Genomic DNA, 21,615 nt, shown 5'->3' with positions numbered 1-21,615 from the left:
AACGGAGAATATTTATTGCTTACTACCTGGGCCTTTGCTGATCAGTCTCCAAGTCAGAGTTGGCCTGTAGATCCATGAATTCTTCTGAAACTTTGCACAATTAGCATTCAATCAACTTTCAACCACTTATGCTGTGTGGAGGCTACTAACTCAACATTGTTTCTTTAGTTATGGATATTAACTCAAAATACTTTCTTAGAGGTCATCCACATGAGGCTTGTGGGTTGGAACTGTGATTCTTTCCCAGCCAAATAGCCATGGTTCTGGAATGGCTCACTTCGAGCTGCCGTACCTATTTTAACTTTTCCTTAACTGTAATCCAAATTGATGTTCCACACTCTATTACAGCCCTTCCATTCCGCCTTCAACTATCCTCTTCTTTCCCTCTAATGCTGTCCCCATTCTTCACCCTGTCTGCATCATTAGAAGGGATGTGTATAAGCCTGCCCTTTTATAGACAATGGGCGAAGGAGGAATCCCTTCTAGAACTATAAGGAAAAAAATGGAAAGAAAGGTGCAGGGACCATACAAAATCTTAGGACTCTTTTTTTCCTTGCATGCATAACAATGTGTTATATTGATCTTCCCAGTCGTGAAGCAGAGGGCAAGAGGTAGCTGTGCTGGGGAGAACACTCTCACTCCTCCCCACAGACCTGGAAGGACCTGGTCTAGGAAAAAAACAGTTATGAAGTGAGGGAAAAGAATCTGGAAGCAGAAGGGAAGACAAAGGGACTGATCTGAGTCTCAACTAATGCCATTTAGATCTGTTTGACTATTCTGAATCAATGGGCAACTAAGCCACCCCATAAAACAGGAGCAAATAGGATAGGATTGTAGGTATTACAGTCTTGTGTTCTGTTGGACAGTACAGAGCAAGAAGAGAGAAAGAGAACAAAATCAGAGAAAGAAAAGGGAGGATTATGGTGATTAGGAGATGAGCAGTGTCTGGCTTTGAAAGGAAGGAAATCTGGAAGGAGCAAGTTTCAAGCATATGGCATTGAGGGGGCTTCAGTCAGCCCTTCTGTAATTTGGGTGGGCAGCTGTTTCAGGCTGAATCTATCCTTCTCATTGGCCTGCCCTGGAAAGGTCTGCTTGTCTGTCTGCCTCTTCTCTCTATCGCCTCAGCAGACATACAAACAAGACATTGCAAATGCCATACCTAATGAGTAATATCATGAGTAACGTCGTATATGACTAGACTTCTTTTTAAAATAACATTAATGACAGTAATATAATGAATTCTTTTCAAAACGTAACTTTCCAAGCTCTTCACACTTGTCTCTCCGTAACAGAAAATGCAATTGCCATTGACTACAGAAGTAGGTGTGTAAAATACATTGTTCCTGTTAAATATTTATAACCACTATGGTAATGTAAAGTCTACTGTCATATGTACCACAGTAATGTGGGTCAATCTGCTAATACAGATAATCCAAATAAAACAATGGTTTTATCTTGATTTTTTTTTCAACCCTAAATGTTTTTGTGTCTTGCACTTCGAACAGTTTTTGCATTGCTTTTTTTTAACTGCAGAGCCAATGTGGAACTCTTCACGTGTTCGAGTGTAAGTATTCAGGCACTGAGCAGGCTCTGCCTCTCAAAGTGTCACAGCATGGCCCAGATACATCCAAAGCTAAGGGGGTTGCATTGTCTGTGGTAATCCTGTGCTTTTAATTTGTTGACTCATAGTCTTTTTTTCTAATCTTAGCAACAAAGCAAAAGAAGTTTCTGTTGAGCAAACCCCCAGATGTACTGTTAGCCCTTATAATGTGGATAGCTCAGTGGTTTAGGTATTTGGCTGCAGACGTTAGGAGTTCACAATTTCTCACAGTGACTCCTGTGAGTACAGCCAGCCTGTGTGGCCTTGGGCAAACTGCCCTGAAAACCCTGAAAATGATCACCATAAGTTAGAATTGACTTGATGGCACATGAATTTTATTATTTAATTAAAAAGTGGGCATCTCATTTATCCTGTTTCCTTGTCTTTCCTTCTTTTGCAGTGTCTCCCAATTAAAGGCCTTGGATTTGTCCTCGGAGCCTATACATGCATTTGTAAGGCCGGATTCTATAATCCCAAAATATTTGCAATGAACCGCTTTTACAGTAAGTGCCTTTGCTTGAGTTTGAAAAACATAATGCATTAATAATGTAGGATTCCTTTTTATCCTTGTCAGGGTTATACATTATATTCCCTATGGCCTGCAACTCTGGGATTACATAATCACTTAAAGAATTTCAGGCTCATGGTTTATCATCGGCGATACTCCAGGGAGCCTGGTAAAACATACCTACTTTTTAAGTATGTTTGGCTTTGTAAATAAATATTAATTTATTGTTATTATTTTTAAAAAAGAATGTCTTGCTTTGCAGCTGGGCAGTAACAAGTTTTGGCACTGATATTTAGAACAGAAGCCTGTGCTATTCCCTGTTTATGTCTGTGTTAGTTTTGCTAATTTTTCTTTGACATTTCGCTTTTATATAGCTCAACAATGATAAAGTAGCTGATGGTTTTCTCAGGATACAAACCTTCAGAAATCAAAAATTAGAGGCTCTTGGGTTAACTGAATTTTGTTAGCTCTGCTGTGAAGAGTGTAAATCATTCCAATTTTGCATCATTTCCTGGAAGATAGAGTTTGTTTATGCTAGAGTACTTTAATTTGATCATCCAGTCACCTTCTAAGCACAGGAGAATTTCTGTTTCTAAGATTATGTATGAAAAAGGTTGTTAAATACACCTCACTTCTTCACCCCCAAGGGTTTTATCTTAGAGAGGCTTCCTCTATAATTACATTACCTTAGTAAATGCTTTACTGAGAGGGAAAGTAGTTTTGCGAACCAGTCACTTTTAAAAGTACTGTAATTAGTTCCTTCTAGTTCTAGCTACATGGTTCTTTCTAAGAATTTAGTTGCAGTTCTAGTTAGTAATTTAAAAAAAAGCTTCTTTTGACTTGAAGTTAGTTGATTCAAAATGATGGTACCGGTGCTGTTCCAGAAAAGGCAGCAGCCAACTGGGCTGCCTAATTAATTAATTAGACTCATGTGCTCCCTGCCACCCACCCACCCACTCACCTAAGACTCAAGTCACTGCAAACCAAAATTGAACACAGGTGGAAGCACAGATTAAAAACAGATTTGCATGCCCTTGGCTAATCTCAGCAGGCAGACTTCTTTCCTGAAATGTAAGGTGCTCCACTCTGTAAGGTGTTCAAAGAAGAGCAGAGAAGACAATAGGGATAAATGAGAGATGACTGAAAGCCTCTGATCCAGAAATATCCAGCTTCTCAAGGGTGGCTATTTTAATTGCACCAACTCTTCCATGCAATAGAACAGGGGTTGGCAAGATGCATCCTGCGTGCCACTCACAGCCCTCTGTCAGTTTTTATGCCTCCTGCCAGATACCTCTGCACCCCTACCGGCAAAGACAAAACCGGCTGGGCTGAAAAAAGAGAACAGTGTTTTTTGAGAGCTTCCAGGAGTAGGTAATATTTTCTTTAAATCAGGATGCAGCCCTTGTGACTGTTTTGCCTAACTCTACCCAAGACCAGAGGGCCTTGGGCCCCTTCTGGTTGTGTTTCAGGGGCTGATGCAGCTCACAGTTAATCCCAGGGGTAGAAAAGTAACCTTTCCAGCTTCCACAGCCCTGCAATAGAAGCTTCAGTGTCCAGCAAGCCAGAGGATCACCATGTAAATGTTCAGCTGGCTCCAAACACAATTTTTGCTGGACCCAATGCAAGCTTTCATTGCTGCTATGCAACATAAATACCACAATCCGTGCCTCTCCAAGCTCCTGTATCGTCTCAAGAAATGTTGGGTTGACCAATTCATAAAGAGGGTATACCTTCTTCTGCTCAAATCTTGCTCATATGGGATCCTGCAAATCTCGATAAGATGCACAGAATAAATACACAGAAACAATAACATTTGTCCAGCATAGTCTACATTTACGAGCCTCAAATTAATTGATCGTGTGGCATTTATATCTCACCTATCCTCCAGTGAGCTCGGTTCAACCCTATGCACACGTTGTCAGAGCACAGCTTATAAGACAGTGTCCTGTTCATTTCTTTCTGACAATTTACAAAGTTTTTCAAAACCACACATTAAAAATAAATGGCCTGCATGCCAAAGAAGAGAGAAAAGACTGATAACAGTGATGACACGGCATGTGCTGTTGCCACTTTCCCACTTTGGTGAGGAGGTGATTACCTTATCCACTGAGTTTTACACTAGTGGCTTACACACCCCTGAGGTGGGTCAAAATTGTCACACAGAGCAGACTCCTCCCATCACATCCCAACCACCAATCAGATTCAATTATTCAACTGCTAATCACACTACCTCTCTATTAGTAATAGGCACAAATCACTTCATGCGGGGTTGTCTAAAGTAGTTGACACAGCACCACAGATGCCGCACATACACTGCCCCCACTCCCTGGCCAGCTCTCCCACTTAACCACCCAGTGCATACTGCTCTTTCCATCCTCTTTGTGCAATCTTCCAGTCCTGGCAGGAGCATGGACTTCCTTCCTCTGCCTCCTCTGGCAGTTGTCCACTCAAGAGCTGCGCTGCAGCAATCCCTGCCCTGCCTCCTTGTTTGAGTGGGTGGCTGCCAGAGGAGTCAGAGGAGGGAAGTCCATGCTCCTGCTTGGACTGGAAGATTGCACAAGGAGTAGAGGAAGAGCAGTGTGCACTGGGTGGTAAGTGGGGGAGCCTCTCTGGGGGTGAAGACAGGCCATGCATGGCACTTGTTGTGCTGCACTGATGACTTTATCCTAATCTCTCCTCTTTCCCCATGTACACACAATTTAGGCATTCAAAACTGTTCACATACAAACCTGGTATAGTTTGTTTGTTTGTTTATTTATTTGATTTATACCCCGCCCATCTGGCCTAAAAGGCCACTCTAGTTAACTCATTAACTCATAGTTAATGATAGATACATATGTACAAGGAGGTTTACGGTGGAATCGCCACACTTGCATATAAGGATAAATTGAAAGATTTTTTTTAAAAAAAATGTTTTTGTACAGCAATGCAACATATTGTGACAGACATTGAAATCCTCCTTCCAGGAAGTGAAGCTGTTTGATCAGACTCTTAGTCTGCCAAACAGAATATATGTATTTTATCAAAACCAAAGGATGAGACAGCTTATGTCAAAACAGGACAGGAGACTGTCAAGGGATGAAAGAAAAGCCACTGGTTCAGAACAGAAAACTGTAGCTGTCACCTCCACTGCCAACATAAAAGAAAAAATAAAATCCAAAGACGTTTATCATTGAAATGAATGCAAAATGAGAAAAGGAGTCGGGATTATTCCTGTAAAAAAAATAGCATGACCCAGAGGTCTATTGTTTGTATAGCTCTTTGGCTAAAGTCTGACAAGCAGAAAAATGGGTCCGGATAGTAGTATACAAGAGTAAAATGTCCACAGACCTGGAAAACTCAGCTCTGAAAAGAGGGAGAGAAAGGGGGGGAGGGACCGTGGACCCCTCCAGAAGGAGGGAGAGTGAGATGAATGATGCGCACAATTACTCAGAAACAAGGATGTGGCAAAATGCTCACAAAATAATTAATTCTTAGTGGCACAGGCTGCCTTAACATTTTGAGACAGACTGTCAAAAAATTGCTGCCCTCCCCCCGGGAGATTTCTCACTTCCAGTGCAAGAATGAGCCTGGGAGAAGGTTTTTCTTTTTAAATTGAGGTTTCTGCCATTTGTGCAAAATGTCTCAGGGCATTTGTGAAGTAAAATACATATACATGGCAAAACCATGTAGCACAGAAGGACTGGCTAATGTATCAAAAAGACTCAAACAACCTATCAATTGCTTCTGATTTTCAAAATCCCATACAACAGAAGTCCATGCTTTTGCTATTTTGCACAATTGCACAATTGAATCATTCTTACTATGGTGAGAATGTTTTCAATAATGAAATAAAATGTCACACCATCCTGTGGGTAAGGAGGAAAATGTGGAGTTTTTATTTGTTTGTTTGTTTGTTCTTATGCATGAGAAAATGAAGACTTACATGCCAACTTTGAAGTCAATGCCATTATTTTCAGGTGGGTCTAAGTATATATGCAACATGTCTAGGACTGCAGATTTAATGCGTCATGTTTTATTGTGACTATTTGCTAACTAGGATAACTTTCTTTAATTAGAATTATATCTTCTCCAGGAGATTCAGGGGCTAAATGATGCCAGAACTGGTATTGTCAAAAACCTTGCATTTTACGGCTCTACTTTAAGAAAGCAATTTCTGCAGACTGGAATAGTGGAGATTTATTATTTTCTTTTTCTGCCTCTGATGCACTGTGAAATTTCTTCAGCACTTTAGGTTTTCACTTCTTCTTTTTTTAAAAAAAGATTGTTTATCTAACTGGCAGCTCTGCAAACCCAGCAAGGAATCTGAAAGTCAAGCTGTGTTCTTGCTTGCTCACCATCATTAATAATCAAGATTTTGCCGGCCAGATGCTTTTACCACTTAAGACTTTGCCATCCTTCTGCTTCCTGTGAGGCTGCACAGTTGTAGGTTCAGGCAGAACTGAGAAGCAGAGTAAATTGCTGAGAGAGCAAGGCAGATGGGATTGTGTGTGTCGTTTTCTTCTTCGTGCAAAATGCCAGAAAAGAGCCCTGTTTACTTTTCTGAAGCACCACAGAAAGCTCAGTCAGAGAACAGAATCCAGCGAGGAAAGTGAAAAATGGCTTTGCTCACGGCAAAGACCTACAGAGAATGTCAATACTTTGATGGTTCAGAAGGCGTGATGGGGTGCAGCCTAGATAGCTCTTAACATAAAAGTAGCAGGATCAGGCATGCCCTACAAGGCTGAAGCATCAGGAATGATAGACAACCAATCAGGGCAATCATCGGGAAACCAGGTTTGTAAGGTCAGTAGACAGGCTGTTCTATTTATGATTGGATACTGTAGGCTGGCCCACACAAGGTGGGCTGGCAAGCCTGCAACATCTTCCTTAGGTAAAGGTTCCCCTTGACAATTTGTCCAATCATGTCTGACTCTAGGGGGCGGTGCTCATCTCCGTTTCCAACCCATAGAGCTAGCTTTTGTCCGAAGACAATCTTCTGTGGTCACGTGGCCAGCGCTACTAGACATGTTACCTTCCCACCGTGGTGGTACCTATTTATCTACTCGCATTTTTGCAGTTTGCATGCTTTTGAACTGCTAGGTTGGCGGGAGCTGCGACAAGCGACAGGGGCTCACTCCGTCGTGTGGATTCAATCTTATGACTTCAGGTCTTCTGACGTTGTAGCATAGAGGCTTCTACAGTTTAACCCGCAGCACCACCATGTCCCTTAGAGACTAGCAAAAAAGTTGTGTTGGTGGATTATAGTTTCCAGAATTCCTCAGTTGGCATGGCCATCACTGCGCTGGCTGAGGAACTCTGGAAGCTGTAGTCTAAAATGGATGTCTGTAATAATAAGCATGTATCTGTTGTTCATCCATGGGGAAGGGCTCAGGTACAGACTGTCTATAGAGGCAATACCAGCAGAGGTAGCTCCAGAGTGTGGGAAAAATTTGCAGTGCACGTCTGACAAGCTTGTGGTTTCCAGTTGCCCATTTCCTGTGAATCTGTGGGTCAATGAGGCAGGCTGTGCGTAGGGCTTGCGGGATGATGTTGGGAGAGGGATCAAAGCAGGGCTAGGAATGGACCAGCTTCAAGATAGGGGTTAGGTTAGGGAGACAAAACCCAAGCCATGTTTGTTCAGCCCTAATCCTAACTATGTTAAAAAACTTTTTTTAATGTGGCTGATTATATGCTCTTCCCATTCTCAGAATGATGGCTTTTCATCCATGTACACTCTGTTCTTGACTGCCATTACCGATGGACAAGAAGGAATCTATTTCTAGCCTGAATCAGTTTCACGTGTATTCAGTTATAAAGCTGTTACATCTGTTTCCCCACCTTATCTGCATTTTGAAAGACCTGCATGGAAATTCTTCTTTAAATATTAACATGCTTTTCCACAAAATACATGTCTTTGTACACATATGTTCGTAACATTTACATTTCCTTATGCATTTTCTTCTGAAAAACAAAAGTGCTTTGCATTTTGAAAGAGAACTGTATTGCAAAATTCAGGAAAGTTCTACAACTGTATGATCACTGTGCTTCAATCTGTTTATTAATCTTCAAAGTATGAATTGCAGTGTTTCACTCTAAACTGTGGATAAAACAAATTACTCAGGCATTTCTAACTGTAGCGCTAGGTGGGACCATCAGGAATCCAACATTACATACAAAATATTTTCTCAAACCTACTGCTGTTTGATATAGTCTGTTCACATATTTAAGTGCCATTCATCAAAGCTACAGTAATGCTCACATACAGAGAAATCAACTGATAACACATGCACAGATGAATAGTTCTGAAGGAAAATCCTTGATAAGTGCCTGAAAATAAAATAAAATCACATCTAGCACTGTGAATAAACTGTGGCTAGCTAGCAAGTTTTTAAAAATAGTGTGTCAAGATAACTGTCAATCAAACAGCCCATGTCAATTTGAAAGAAAACATCGAGGGTAGGGAGCATTGCTCTTTTGTTCTTACAAAATAGAATGAATCCTTTCAAATGCTTTCTCCCCGCTGGGTGAAGTTACAAGGATTTTTGTGCCCTTTTCGTGATTTAGAACTTCTTTGTGAAAAATTCGTAGAAGTGGTTTTTGCCCAAAACTTTGTACGGGCAAAAAAAAAAAAGTTCTGTTTTTGCAAAATATTAGGCAAAACACGAACTTTTTTTGTGCAAAATACTGTGGGCTAAACCGCAGAAGCCTGTGCTGCAGGGTCAGAAGACCAAGCAGTCATAAGATCGAATCCACGTGATGGAGTGAGCGCCCGTCACTTGTCCCAGCTCCTGCCAACCTAGCGGTTTGAAAGCATGCAAATGCGAGTAGATCAATAGGGACCACCTCGGTGGGAAGGTAACAACGTTTCATTTCTAAGTCACACTGGCCATGTGACCACGGAAGATTGTCTTCGGACAAAACCCTGGCTCTATGGCTTGGAAACGGGGATGAGCACCGCCCCCTAAAGTTGAACACGACTGAACAAAAAATTGTCAAGGGGAACCTTTTTACATGACAGAGAAAGCTCTGAAATCTTCATCCTCCTTTATAGGTGACATGTATTCCTTCACTGACTTAAAATCTGTTGTGTTTTTATGCCCTCCAACTCATTTTGCTGAGCGATGCCCTGGACCTTTTTCTCCACATTCTACCTGATGGCACTGCAGGGCCTCAAGCAATACATTGCATTTCCCAAATGACAACTATACTTCATAGCTATATATGGCTCAGTCAGTGGGAGTGTGGAGTATGGTCAACAGAAAAGTAAAGAGAATACTGTAGTTTTTTTTGTTCTTCCAAAGCTTGTATGTCATAGTATCTTTCCCCCCTCTGTCTCTGATACTTTCAGGAAATGATGCAGAGAGTCAATTTTCTGGAAGTAAGATGACTGAGGAGGTCTACGCCTGCTTGCCCTGCAGGGAAGGATGTTCGTACTGTACAGATGACACTCCCTGCTATGCACAGGAGGACAAGTATTTACGGCTTGCTATCATCTCATTCCAAACTCTCTGTATGCTGTTGGTCTTCATAAGCATGCTCGTGGTCTACCGCTTTCGCAAAGCAAAGGTAAATGGAGAAACAGATTCCCCCTTTTAAAGTCCTTCTGCCTTTATTTATTTGTCACAAGACACCTTTGTTTATCAGGGAGTGACCTAAATGTGCTACTGAGGGGAAGATTACAGTCAATTACCACAGCCGTAATGTAGCGGCTTGAATTGGTGCCCAGATTTTCAAGAGGGCTGACTTGCCAAGCTTGTTGCAGACCTGATTTGAATGACTGTTGACTGTCTCTAAACTCTGTAGCTTGAAAAGGGGATAATGGGGGGAAGGAATATCAGGTCACAAGCCTTATCTAGACTCAAGAGTAATTAATTTCTGGGGCCTGGGCCATACTACCTATGAGAAGCACAAGAAGTCTGCCATTCATGAATGGATTGGTGGTCCATATCTAGTTTCAGAATATCAGGCAGAAGGATCTGGACTTTAGATGAGAATTGCAGCTCCTGAACACTTCCAGTAGAAATCCTCATTCATATCCATACAAAAAGACCTTTCTGGAAGAAGGTATTGGGGTGGGGAATCAGGGAGGATGGACTGGATGATCCTGTAGTAGTCTACATAGACCTCTTCAGGAGCTCCTAAATCGGATGCTGTGGATATGCAATGCATGCCGGCCAACCCTTCTCCATTATTCTCATCATCATCCTCTTGTAGACTTTCTGAAAGTAAGAATCTCCTATACAGTATTTCACAAAGTCTTCTGTGTGATTTTTAGTGCTGGAACTCATAACTGTATGGAGACTTGGGATATAAATGCATAGTTCCCCATCGTTGGCATAGATACAAAAATATTTTAGCTTGCACTGATTTTTTTCTGGTTCATAAGGCAGAGAACCACCAAGGTTAAGACTAACCTGGGCAATGTATTCTGCATGGATTCCTGCACAGAGAGAAGCTTTAGTATGTGAAATAGATACCTGATTTATACCGGTCTTGTGGTACAATGCCAAGCTATACCTGCCTTATTGTTAGCTGCTTTGGAAGAAAATACTCTGTATTTGTATGTAGATTTTGGCATGCTGTATACCTGTCTGATAAATGCAGGTGAAAATGAAATCCTTAAAACATACTGTCTTTACTGGGAAAGATTACTAGAGTTTTTGCAATTTTTTTTTTAATATTTTAGGACTTTTAAAAAATGCTCACAGAAGTGGTAGGCGCAAGGGGGGAAATTTGTTATTTCCCAAGCATTTTATGCAAAATATAAGGGCTTTTTGCCCTGTGCAAAATTTAAAAAGTTCGTTTTTAAAAGCCTTCCTGCTGCTGAAAAAAGAAGGCTTTGACCTTTTTGCTTTCATATAATAATAATTGTGTGCCGTCAAATCAATTCCGACTTATGGTAGGGTTTTCTAGGTGGAGAGTACTCAGAAGTGGTTTACCTCCTTCTGGGCGCATCCCGGAACTGTGCAGCTTTCCCAACACCACACAGGTTGGCTGTTCTGGCGAGCTAAACTCCGAACCGCAGATACCTAAATCATTGAGCTATCCAGCAAAGCAGGAGCAAAAAGTCTTGCAATGGGTTTTTCAACAGAAGTGTATCAATGAGTTAAGATAACCTTTTTCAGAAATTTATTTATTTATTTATTTATTTATTTTATTTCTATCCCGCCTATCTGATCATATTAGACCACTCTAGGCGGCTGTGAGTAATGCTGTATTTACACATCCTTATTAGAGAGCCACCAATGATACTGAAGGTCCTTCATTTATGAAATTCACTCTTCAGGGAGGGAGGAACTACATAGTAGAAATAACTTTGAAATTCTTCTGGATTCCAGAACAGGATAGTGGGTCAGTTTAGAAATATGCATTCTCTTCCAGGGAGAATAACACCTGGGACATATGGCCATATATGCTATAACTGGGCATTTATGACAATATCAGTATGCCAAAATGCTTGCGAAAGCAAAACAATCTTTGGTGCGGTGGAGACGGAGTCCCAGTATCATCTCAGTAGCAGGGACTGAAATAATCATTGACCACCATCCTTAATCCTCCATATACTACGTGTACTTACATTATTTTATTTTGTTTATTATTAAAAATATTTTTATCACACTTTTCTCCTTAAAAGAACCCAAGGTGGCTTACTTACATTTTTTTTAAAAAAAAACACAATATTTAAAAGCCAAAAACAAGAAGCATTTGAAATCGGCACGGATCAGAAAGATGGTGATTCATTTTGATTCATGATTTGTCAAAGTCAACAAATCACAAATCATGAATTTATGATTTTTTCTCTGATGAATCGATGAATTGATTCATCAGTTTGTTTTTGACTTAATCAAATCAAATTTAAGACAAAATCAAAATCAGAGTGCTAAACTGATGCTGTCCATATGCCCTTTTGACCTGACTATATAATTTGGACTTTGACTTTGCCCTCCTATGTCCATTTCCCCATTCATAAGGATGCTTTGGGTTTCCCTCTGCTTTTCATAGAGAATTAGAAATGCATAAATATAATCACAGGCCTGGATCAGGATCAGGTCAACATGGCCTCAAAAGGGCACAGGAAATGTCAGGACACACCCTGAAGCCTGTAATTGGAAATAGATGGGATTGGGAGATCCTTTGCACATTTCTTGTAAAACCTTTTTAAACGTGCAAGTGCTAAAGAGTGTTTTGCAAGGAGCAAAGTATTTTATTTATTTTCCCCCAGAGTGAGGTGTCTGGCATTTGAGCAATTGGAAAAATCCTTTAAAACCATAGTTAGTCTTTACATTCATTCATTCATTCATTCATTCATTCATTCATTCATTCATTCATTCATACATGCATACATGCATGCATGCATGCATGCATACATACATACATACATACATACATACATACATACATACATACATACATACATACATACATACATACATACATACATACATACATACCATGATAGCATTAGAGTGAATCAGCTTTAAAAATAACCTTCCAGTTTGCTCAGTATAGCCAGGGCAACAAAATGCCTGTAAAATACTTGATTCCCACCGCTTGAATTAATAGCTATAATCACCTCTTCCTATAAATAGGCATGTTTCTATTTCGCTTTCCTCAGCCATCATTGCCCAATCAACAGAATCTAGCTACAGATTCTGTATTGGATCGCTTCCTGTCAGTTCCCTCTATTAAAGGCCTGTCAGGAAACCTCAGAACGAGTTGCTGTGATTTTTCTTCCACCGTCTCCTTCATCTGCTCTTCCTCCTCCTCCTTTTCTGCGGCAAATCCTTTGTATTTGTCAAGATTAGGATACACGTGTTTGCTGCAATTATGATTTACATTAAAGAGCCGGTTCCTTCCTTATCTGTCCCATAATCCCACTACAGAGAAAAGGCATCTGTTTAATAGTCTGGTGGTAACCTATCTGAAGAGCTCATTCCGAACACACTCTGGAGTTTTACTTCATTATGGTAATATTATAGGCCTTTAATGGCTGACTTAAATAACTGATACCATTAGGGAAACATGCACCAGGCTTTGAAATTAGCTTCCAAAGTGGTGAATCAAAAACTGTGGCGGACAGCCCACACGTCACTCCTGTCAGTCATTTTAGAGCTCTAGTGGAGGAGCCAATGACAAGACAGGAGGGGCGGAGTCAAGAGAACTGAGAGAGACAGGGAGTCAGTTAGAGAGAAGATTGGGAAATATTTAGACAAGAGATTGGAGAGTTGGTGTGTTAGAGAATATAAAAGAGACAAAAGGAATAAGAAATACATAGACAGTCAGAATATACTGAGACCTTGATTAAAGTGAATGAATACAAGCAAGCTTACATGTAGTCAAATCCACATTTATTGACTGAATAATAAAAGAACATCCATGATTCTACTTCTGTGGTTTACCTACCAAACCATAAATAGACCTTGTTACATTTCGCAGCAATAGTCTGAGATTCATAATTGGTACAGTGAGGATAATATCCTCTGGTGGCAGCGAAAAAGGGTGAAAATAACAAGTGGTGTCCAAAGGTGAACCGGTGTGAGTGGCAAAACATACTGGGGACACTGGGGATGCACGACAAAAAAAATCAAGTGGGAAATGCTTTTAACTCAGTGAACACAACATTGGGTTTAGCTTTCCATCAATGAACATGGATCTTTGCAAATGCACACAATATTACCTGTATTATCGTACAGTGGTGTGGAAGCCAGAGGTTGGCAGTTCCAAACTGTGTCTCCCAACCTGGGCTGGACTCAATGATCCACAGAGTCCCTTCAAGCTTTGCATTTCTAAGATGATGATGATGATGATGATGATACACAAAACCACACATGTATACGTGGCAGATGAAGATGTTTATTTTCATCATTTTCATAATGATGATGTTAATAATAACAACATGGGGTTCTGATTTCTGAGGCATCAATGTTACTCATATAATTGAACATACAATTATAACTATTAAATTAAAATAAGATTTGTTTCTGATTTCTGCCTTCTCATCTTTCTTATATTTTGAAGCAGCACAAAAATGCAGAAGTAAATCATGCTTTAGACCAGTATCAACAGTTCAGTTAGGTAGTTAGAGAAACACTTAATCTGCATTAGTATTTCTGGCAAAGAAATTTATGATATATTTTAAAATGTGACTTTGAAATCATGAAATATCCTTCCTCATATCAGATGAAAAATTGATTTGCACAGATTTAGATATCTGCAGGTAATTAGTAAAGAACTCCTGGCATATATCTTACATCGCATTATTCAAAACCATCTAACAAACCATCCAGTTCTTTGAACAGTATATTACCCTGTTTCCCCGAAAATAAGACCTAACCTGAAAATAAGCCCTACTATGATTTTTCAGGATACTCGTAATATAAGCCCTACCCCAAAAATAAGTCCTAGTTAAGTGAAACCCTGCCCTCCACCATTGTGCAGCAACCAGAAGAAGATGACATGGCTGTATTTGAATAAATGTGGATAGTTGTACATGAAAAAATAAAACATCCCCTGAAAGTAAGCCCTAATGCATTTTTGGAGCAAAAATTAAGATAGGACCCTGTCTTATTTTCAGGAAAACATGGTACATTTAAAAAGAACACTTGATTTGGTGAGGATACAAGTGAGGGCCTTCTCAGTGGCTGCTCCCAGGCTTTGGAATGTGCTGTTCCCTCTTCTCCTTCCATTATCAGGCAAAGATCTTCCTCTTCAGGCAAGCTCTTGCCTGAATGCTGTTTTTTTAACTTACAGATGGGAAGTTCTTCCCTTTTTGATGACAAATACCTGAATCCCAAAACCAGCATGACTACTGAAAACTGTTTTACTGTTTCCTGTCTGTGTAGATGATAGCCAGGGTGGTGTACTGGATAAGACTGTCAGAAAAGGACTCAGGAGACCTGGGTTCAAATCCCTGCTCAGCCATGGGAACTCACTGACAGCAGGGGTGGCAATGGTACAACAACCCTCAAACCACTCACATGCTCCAAAAATTCTATTAGGGTCACCAAAAGTCAGGAAAGACTTGATAGCACATAACAACATCTCTGCATAGGATCCAGCTAATATGGCTGGCTGCTAAATCCTCACACTGCAGTATTTTCTCTGTGTTTGCTTCTTTTTTTGTACAAACTTGGTTTATGTTAACCTTTCTGACACTAAACAGAGCAGCAGGTCCAGTCTGTCCTATTATACCAAAGCACCTCGTAGGAACAATGACATGTTAGTCTTAGTGATGTTCCCTCACTGTTTCTCCATTACCTACGTTATGTTCCTAATTCTTTTACCATTTTTTTGCCCTGCTACATCAGCTTCCCCCCAAGTGGGTGCCCTCCAGATGCTTTGGACTGCAATTCCCATCAGTCCCAACTAACTTAATCAAACCTGAGGGCTCATGGGAGTTGAAGTCCTGAAACGCTGTTCTACATAACCGCCTCCCCTGTGCTTGGATTAAAAGAAATTCAATTTGTTTCGCATTTAAGTGTGAGTAAACAATGCAACAAAAATGACACTAACGGACAATTTTGCTAATTAAAAACAAAACTTAGAACAGGTAAGGAAAGAACGGCCAATTTAAATAATGGTTGAAGCAGGTACTAATAAGTACGTTGAAGGGGGTGAATCAAAAGAGAGAGCAAATTTCAATAAAGATCTCTCCGGCTTGTACACGTTCAATTGTTCCTTTCCTCTCCCTGCTGTCAGACTTTGATCACTAAGTCTGAAGCAAGCTGGGAGGCAAGCAGTTCAAGGAAGTATTAGTTAAATGATAGCTCGTAGATAGCTATTATTAGCTGTCTTGTATGGCTCAATGGTTTAGGTATCTGTCTGTGGAGCCAGGGGTTGGGAGCCTGGTTTCCCACTGTGACTCCTGTGAACAGAGCCAGTCTGTCCGGCCTTGGGCAAGCTGCACAATTCCAGGATGCCTCCAGAAGAAGGGAATGGTTTAAAAAAAAAACTTCTGAGGGTTCTCTACCTAGAAAACCCTGGAAAGAGTCTCCATAAGTCTGAATTAACTTGATGGCACACTTTTACTACTGCTACTACTACTCCTCAAAAATATCAGGGACAGTCAATCAAAATTATAAAAACATTGACTGGTATTACATAGCAGATACAAGTTTTGACCGATGATGATGATGATGATGATGATGATGATGATGGTGGTGGTGGTGGTGGTGGTGATGGTGGTGGTGGTGGTGGTGGTGATGGTGATGGTGATGGTGATGGTGATCATTATCGGTCAAAACCTGTACAGTATTGATTATCATCATCACCATCACCACCACCATCATCTTAGAACTGCAGAGCTGGAAGGGACCCGATGGATCATCGAGTCTAGCCCTTGTCAAGGAGGCACAGTGGGGAACTGAACTCCCAACCTCTGGCTCTGCAGCCAGATACCTAAACCACTGAGCTATCTTTATGGAAAGTCAGTGCAGTATAGAGTGGATAGAGTGTTGAACTAGGAATCAGGAGATCTGGATTCATATCCCTGCTGTGGCATGGAAACTCACTCAAGAGCATCAATGGGAAACAAGTCCTTGCATCATCTGGCATGGCTCAAAAAACACTATTAGGGCCGCCATTAAGTTGGAAGCAAAGCAATAGCCCAGAACAGCAAATGTGTTTATATGCCGAATGTGTCATCTTACAAGGGTTTAGTTATGGATAGAGATGGGTACGAACCACTGGTTTGGCCGTTCGTTTCCTGGTCGAAGAGGTAATCCATGGTTCAGTGCCCTTCCCCCTTCAGTGGGTGCCCAGTTGTCTCCAGCATCCACTCCGAGGCAATGGTCTGGCTTCCCTGCCCCATCTCCTCTGGGTTCTGCCTTTGAGTGGGTGCCCGCTGGAGGAGACGGGGTGCCAAACTATAAATTAGCTGTTCAGCTGTGAAACAAGCCCATCTCTAGTTATAAGTGACTTCAGCACTGTATTATAATATTGATGAAAGATAACTCTCCAAGCTCTAGACAAGCAGGAATCAGTTTAAACAGACCAAACGGGGAATCCTGTGCTGATCAGAGGCTGCAACTCTAAACACACATGACAAGCAGTGATCCAAATGGAAATTATTTCTGCATTCCCATGCTTTTGGTGGTTTTTAGGACTACCAGATGTAATTTGTTAGAGACCTGAGTACAGAACTATATTGAACATTATATTGAATCAGTTTTAATTCTGCTTCCGAAAGATCACAGGAAAGCCTTTTGTCAACAGTACTAAATAGCTGAAGTGTGACGATCACACACTGAATAATTGTTATTGCTCTCTTTTTTTCCCATTGGTTTTTTTTTTAATTCTCATCATTCCACACCTTCCAAAACTCAAGTCCTTGGGTACTGACACGGGGAAATTCAATATTAATTAATCTTGCAGCATCCAAGCAGCCGGAGGCTTTGAAGATTTGAAACACAATGGCTTTCAAACATGTGTAATTTTTCTTTGAGCTTTGGTGGTGTTTTATCTGATGCAGTGCAGCCATCTAAAAAATTTAATGATTTCCCTGAGGCAAAATTAAAGTTTACTTATAGCTAGTACCCAAGAGAGACCGGGGCCCAATTCAGATCTGAGCGCTTCAGCACAGCCCATTCATTTCAGCGAGGTTTGCTGAGGAGCTAATATTCCCTGTGGATTGTGCCTGCTGTCTTCTTGCTTGAAATCATTTAGTGCAGATCATGAAATGGAGGGAAATACTGCTCCTTGCTAGGAGGAAGGCTGGTGCTACATGGTTATTTAACAGCCCTACTGCTGCTAGAGATTGTGAGTGAACTGAAATATATATTAGTCTTCTGCTATCTGACGTTTCTGGGTCACAATGCTTTCTGAAATTAGGCATGGGGTGAATGGATTGAGGGCCTTTACAATATTTACAATATGATCTGTGTGGGGCTTACCTGGATCCAAATCATGGAAAGACCTTTTCTATGCCTTTTTTCTGTGCTCAGGTTTCTTGCATGTCAGTTATTCCTTTTTTTTTTAGCCTGATTACTTTTTGCTCCCTGCCAATGTTCCCTCTAAGCTGTGTGGGTGTCCAGCACTGTATTGGTGTCATGCACCCACAGTTAGTGTTGTCACTCCTTTGGTTCTGGTTACAGCCAGGACCTTGCACACATGCGGTGGAGTTTCCACTTAGTGCTGGAGGAAGGTTAGAGGGAATGTTGCTCCCTGGTGGTTTAATTGTTTTATTTTTACTTCTCTATTGTTTTTTCCACCTGTTCCGCTTTATTTTTATTATTTTATTATTTTATTTATTTTATTTATATCCCGCCTATCTAGTCACTTAAGACCACTCTAGGCGGCTTACAACAAGCGTGATACAATATAATTAAAACAATTTTTAAAAGGGGACAAACTTTGGACAAGATGGAGTAGACACTAGGAGAGAGGAAAAAAGAGGGAAAATCAGGAATTGGTTGAGGGGAAGGCCTGCCGAAACATCAGTGTTTTTAATTGTTTTTTAAAAATACCCAGCGAGGGAGCCACGCGAATGTCAGGGTGAAGGTTATTCCAGAGGCAAGGAGCCACCGCCGAGAAGGCCCGATTTCTTGCTTTTTCTTTCCAGGCCTCCTTCAGCGTTAGGCTCCTCAGCCTCACCTCCTGACTTGTGTGAGTGACACGGGTAGAACTTGGTGGAAGTAGGCGTTCCGCCAAGTATCGAGACCCTAAGCCATTTAAGGCTTTATACGCGAGCATCAACACTTTGAAGTCAATGCGGCCAAAATCTTGCTACTTAGTAAATTGCACTAGAGTAGGTCAATTGAACCCATGGGGATTTAATGAGTCAACTCCTCTAAAAGTTGCATTGTTTCAAATGGTCTTACTCTACCTGCAACTTTCTATGCTAAAGTAAGATACAGTTGGAATAGGCCCATCTTAATCAATGGAAATGACTCACCAAATTGCCCACTAATTGAATGGGCAATTTACTACACTAGTGCAGTTTACTACACTAAGCAACAGGATTTTGGCCAGTGTTGGCTATTTATATTTTATCTTTTGTTTCATTGGATAAGTTGCTTTGAGAATCTACTAGCTCAAAGCAGGCAATGTTATAAAATTTTTGTTTATAAAAATAGACTAAATGGGCTTACAAACATGTTTACAAAAATGCATACCCCAATCAAATGGCATGAACCTAAATGTTCATTACAAATATCAGATGAGCGAACAGGACTGTATTGCATGTTTAGTGTAGCTTCTTTGTCTCTGATTTTGATTTTGGTGTTTGTTTTGCAACTGTTAGTATACATTTAGTGTTTCATCTGAAATAGGGATGTAAATCTTTGTTTGAGAAACTGCAGATTTACCCCCACCTGTCTTGTGAGAGATTTCTTAACAGCATCAACCAGATTTCTCTCTTCTGTGAAAAAGATTTTTGCAGAATTTATGCAAATCGTAAAATTGTGCAAAACTACAACCGTTCCTGCTTGGTTGCAAGGCTCTTGAAAATTTCAAAGCATTGCATGTGTTAAATCTGTGAAGATTCTCAGTCATCCAGGTGTGGTTATCTGGAAGTTGACTCATGGCAACTGGACTTCTTTCTTGTTAGGTTGAAATGTTTCACTACTCATCCCGACTGAAATAGCTGCTTGGAGGAGTAGTGAAACATTTCAACCTAACAAGAAGTCCAGTTGCCATGACTCAACTTCTAGACATTGCACGTGTTGTTGGCTTTTTTTAAAAAAAAAATCAAACAGCTAGTCCTTTTGTGCTTTCTCTCTGTATATGCCTTGTTTCACAAAAAGATCCTAGTTGTGCATATCTGAAAAGAAGAAAAACTGCTTGTCTTGTTTGCAAACTGTATCCTCAAACAATTTGCTTTACAGTCAGGATAATTCCAAAACACTGTATTTTGTTGGAGAAATTCATTCTCCAGTCCCATCGTCCAACTACTGTGAGGACTGTAACTAAACTCAGAGAAAAGAAGGAAGCCCAAAGAATGGAATAGATGAAGCCAACATTTCTTCTAATCAAAAAGATACCCCTGATTGCCATGCGCATAAGCCGTAGTACTAAATTTTGATACCTGTTGGCTCAATGAAAACAGTTAAGCATTTATAGTATAGGTAGGCAAAATATGTTTCTGAAGATATTATAGTGGAACTTCAACTCCCAGCATTTATCACCATGGGTTATGTTGGCTAGGGTGAAGGGAGTTGTAGTCCAAGAGCCTCTGGAGAGCCACACATCCCTCATCCTTGCTTTATAGGAATGTATGACAGCGTTTTCGTCTTCCATATACTGTATGTGTGTTGCATTAATGGTAGTTTTCTAGCAAAAGGATAGCCATTAGAGAGGGTAAGATAAAAATATTTTGACATTTGTGACAAGCCTCATTACACCACTCACTTGCTCAGCCTGTGGGAAACGGCAATGCCCAAAGACAGCTGCACCATCTTGGCAAAGAGACATTTAATGATTCTCCGGGGGGTTGGTGAAATGCAGATCTCCCGTCCCTCTGTCCTCATCTTGTTTTTAGCAACAGAGAAGATTTAGGAACAAGACATAACCACACTCAACTGTTGGGCGAATGTCAAGATCTGAAAGTTTGAATGTGGATGGTGTTAAATTAATTAAGAGGTATATGGGAAAAGTAGCTCCAAAAAAGAAATTGGTTTTAAAAATGAAGTTTAAACAGTAGTTTACTAAAAGTCACTGCAAAACAATTAGCAAGCTCTCCAGATGAATAGGGTCACTGTAGATAAACACTGTCTAGCAAAAGGAATTACATTAATATCTGGCAGTCGAGCTGTGGGAGAGAATTCAAAGAATATTGAAATAAGAAGAATGTATTATTTTGCAGTGTGTTAATATGAATGGAGATGGCATTTACAACTCCTATAACTTGCACCGTCTGTAACTACAGTACTGCACTTTTACAATACCATGATGTATCAGATCATTTATTATGATTTTGTAGGCCGCCCTGAGTAGACGCTGTCTAGGGGGGTATAAATCGAATGAATAAAATAAATAAATAAAATATTATACCTCCTTTTTTTCCTCCAGGCTTTGCAAAATGTTAGTCATGATAAGAATGTTTATTGTCCTAATGGCAGTTGGACAGATTCTGCGTTCCAAGTTCTTTTTGTTACAGAAGGTGAAGTGACAATAGAAAATTTTATTGCTGTTTAAAGTTTGTTGCTGTACTAGGCCTCTGGACCCCCAGGCCCAGCGGAAAGAGTTGTTGATAGCTGATAAAAGGGAGGTAAGGGTATAAATAATGACCAGAAAAGTCAGCCAGAGCAAGGGACAAATTATGCCAGGACAGCACCATTAGAAGGGGGGGGGAACCCTGCTGTGGGATAAGATTTTTTTACCATATGTTGATGCAATTTTATAATTGCTTATGCAGTAGTTTTTTTAACTACATAGACTATTAAGACACTTACATAGATGTGACTTAATTGAGAATTAATTATGGAAGAAACATATGTTGTTGCTATCATTTTCCATCATGGATATCATGACTGTCTATGTTTCATTGATCCACAAAACATTTCAGCTTCTTTTTACTATTGTGATAGCA

At 40.4% G+C, this 21,615-nt stretch overlaps 1 protein-coding gene across 1 annotated transcript in view; it reads left to right on the top strand.

The window, feature by feature from the left end:
- GPR158 (G protein-coupled receptor 158) overlaps positions 1-21,615 on the top strand; it is a 132,086-nt gene that overhangs the window by 65,558 nt on the left and 44,913 nt on the right. Inside the window, exons 3-4 of the mRNA XM_020801472.3 lie at positions 2,001-2,103; positions 9,439-9,656. Of these exons, the coding sequence (XP_020657131.3) occupies positions 2,001-2,103; positions 9,439-9,656 (321 nt within the window). The remainder of the gene's footprint in view (positions 1-2,000; positions 2,104-9,438; positions 9,657-21,615) is intronic.

The sequence above is a fragment of the Pogona vitticeps genome, chromosome 6, assembly GCF_051106095.1.
Source record: "Pogona vitticeps strain Pit_001003342236 chromosome 6, PviZW2.1, whole genome shotgun sequence".
Taxonomy (NCBI): domain Eukaryota; kingdom Metazoa; phylum Chordata; class Lepidosauria; order Squamata; family Agamidae; genus Pogona; species Pogona vitticeps.
This window is presented reverse-complemented; position numbering and strand designations above follow the sequence as displayed.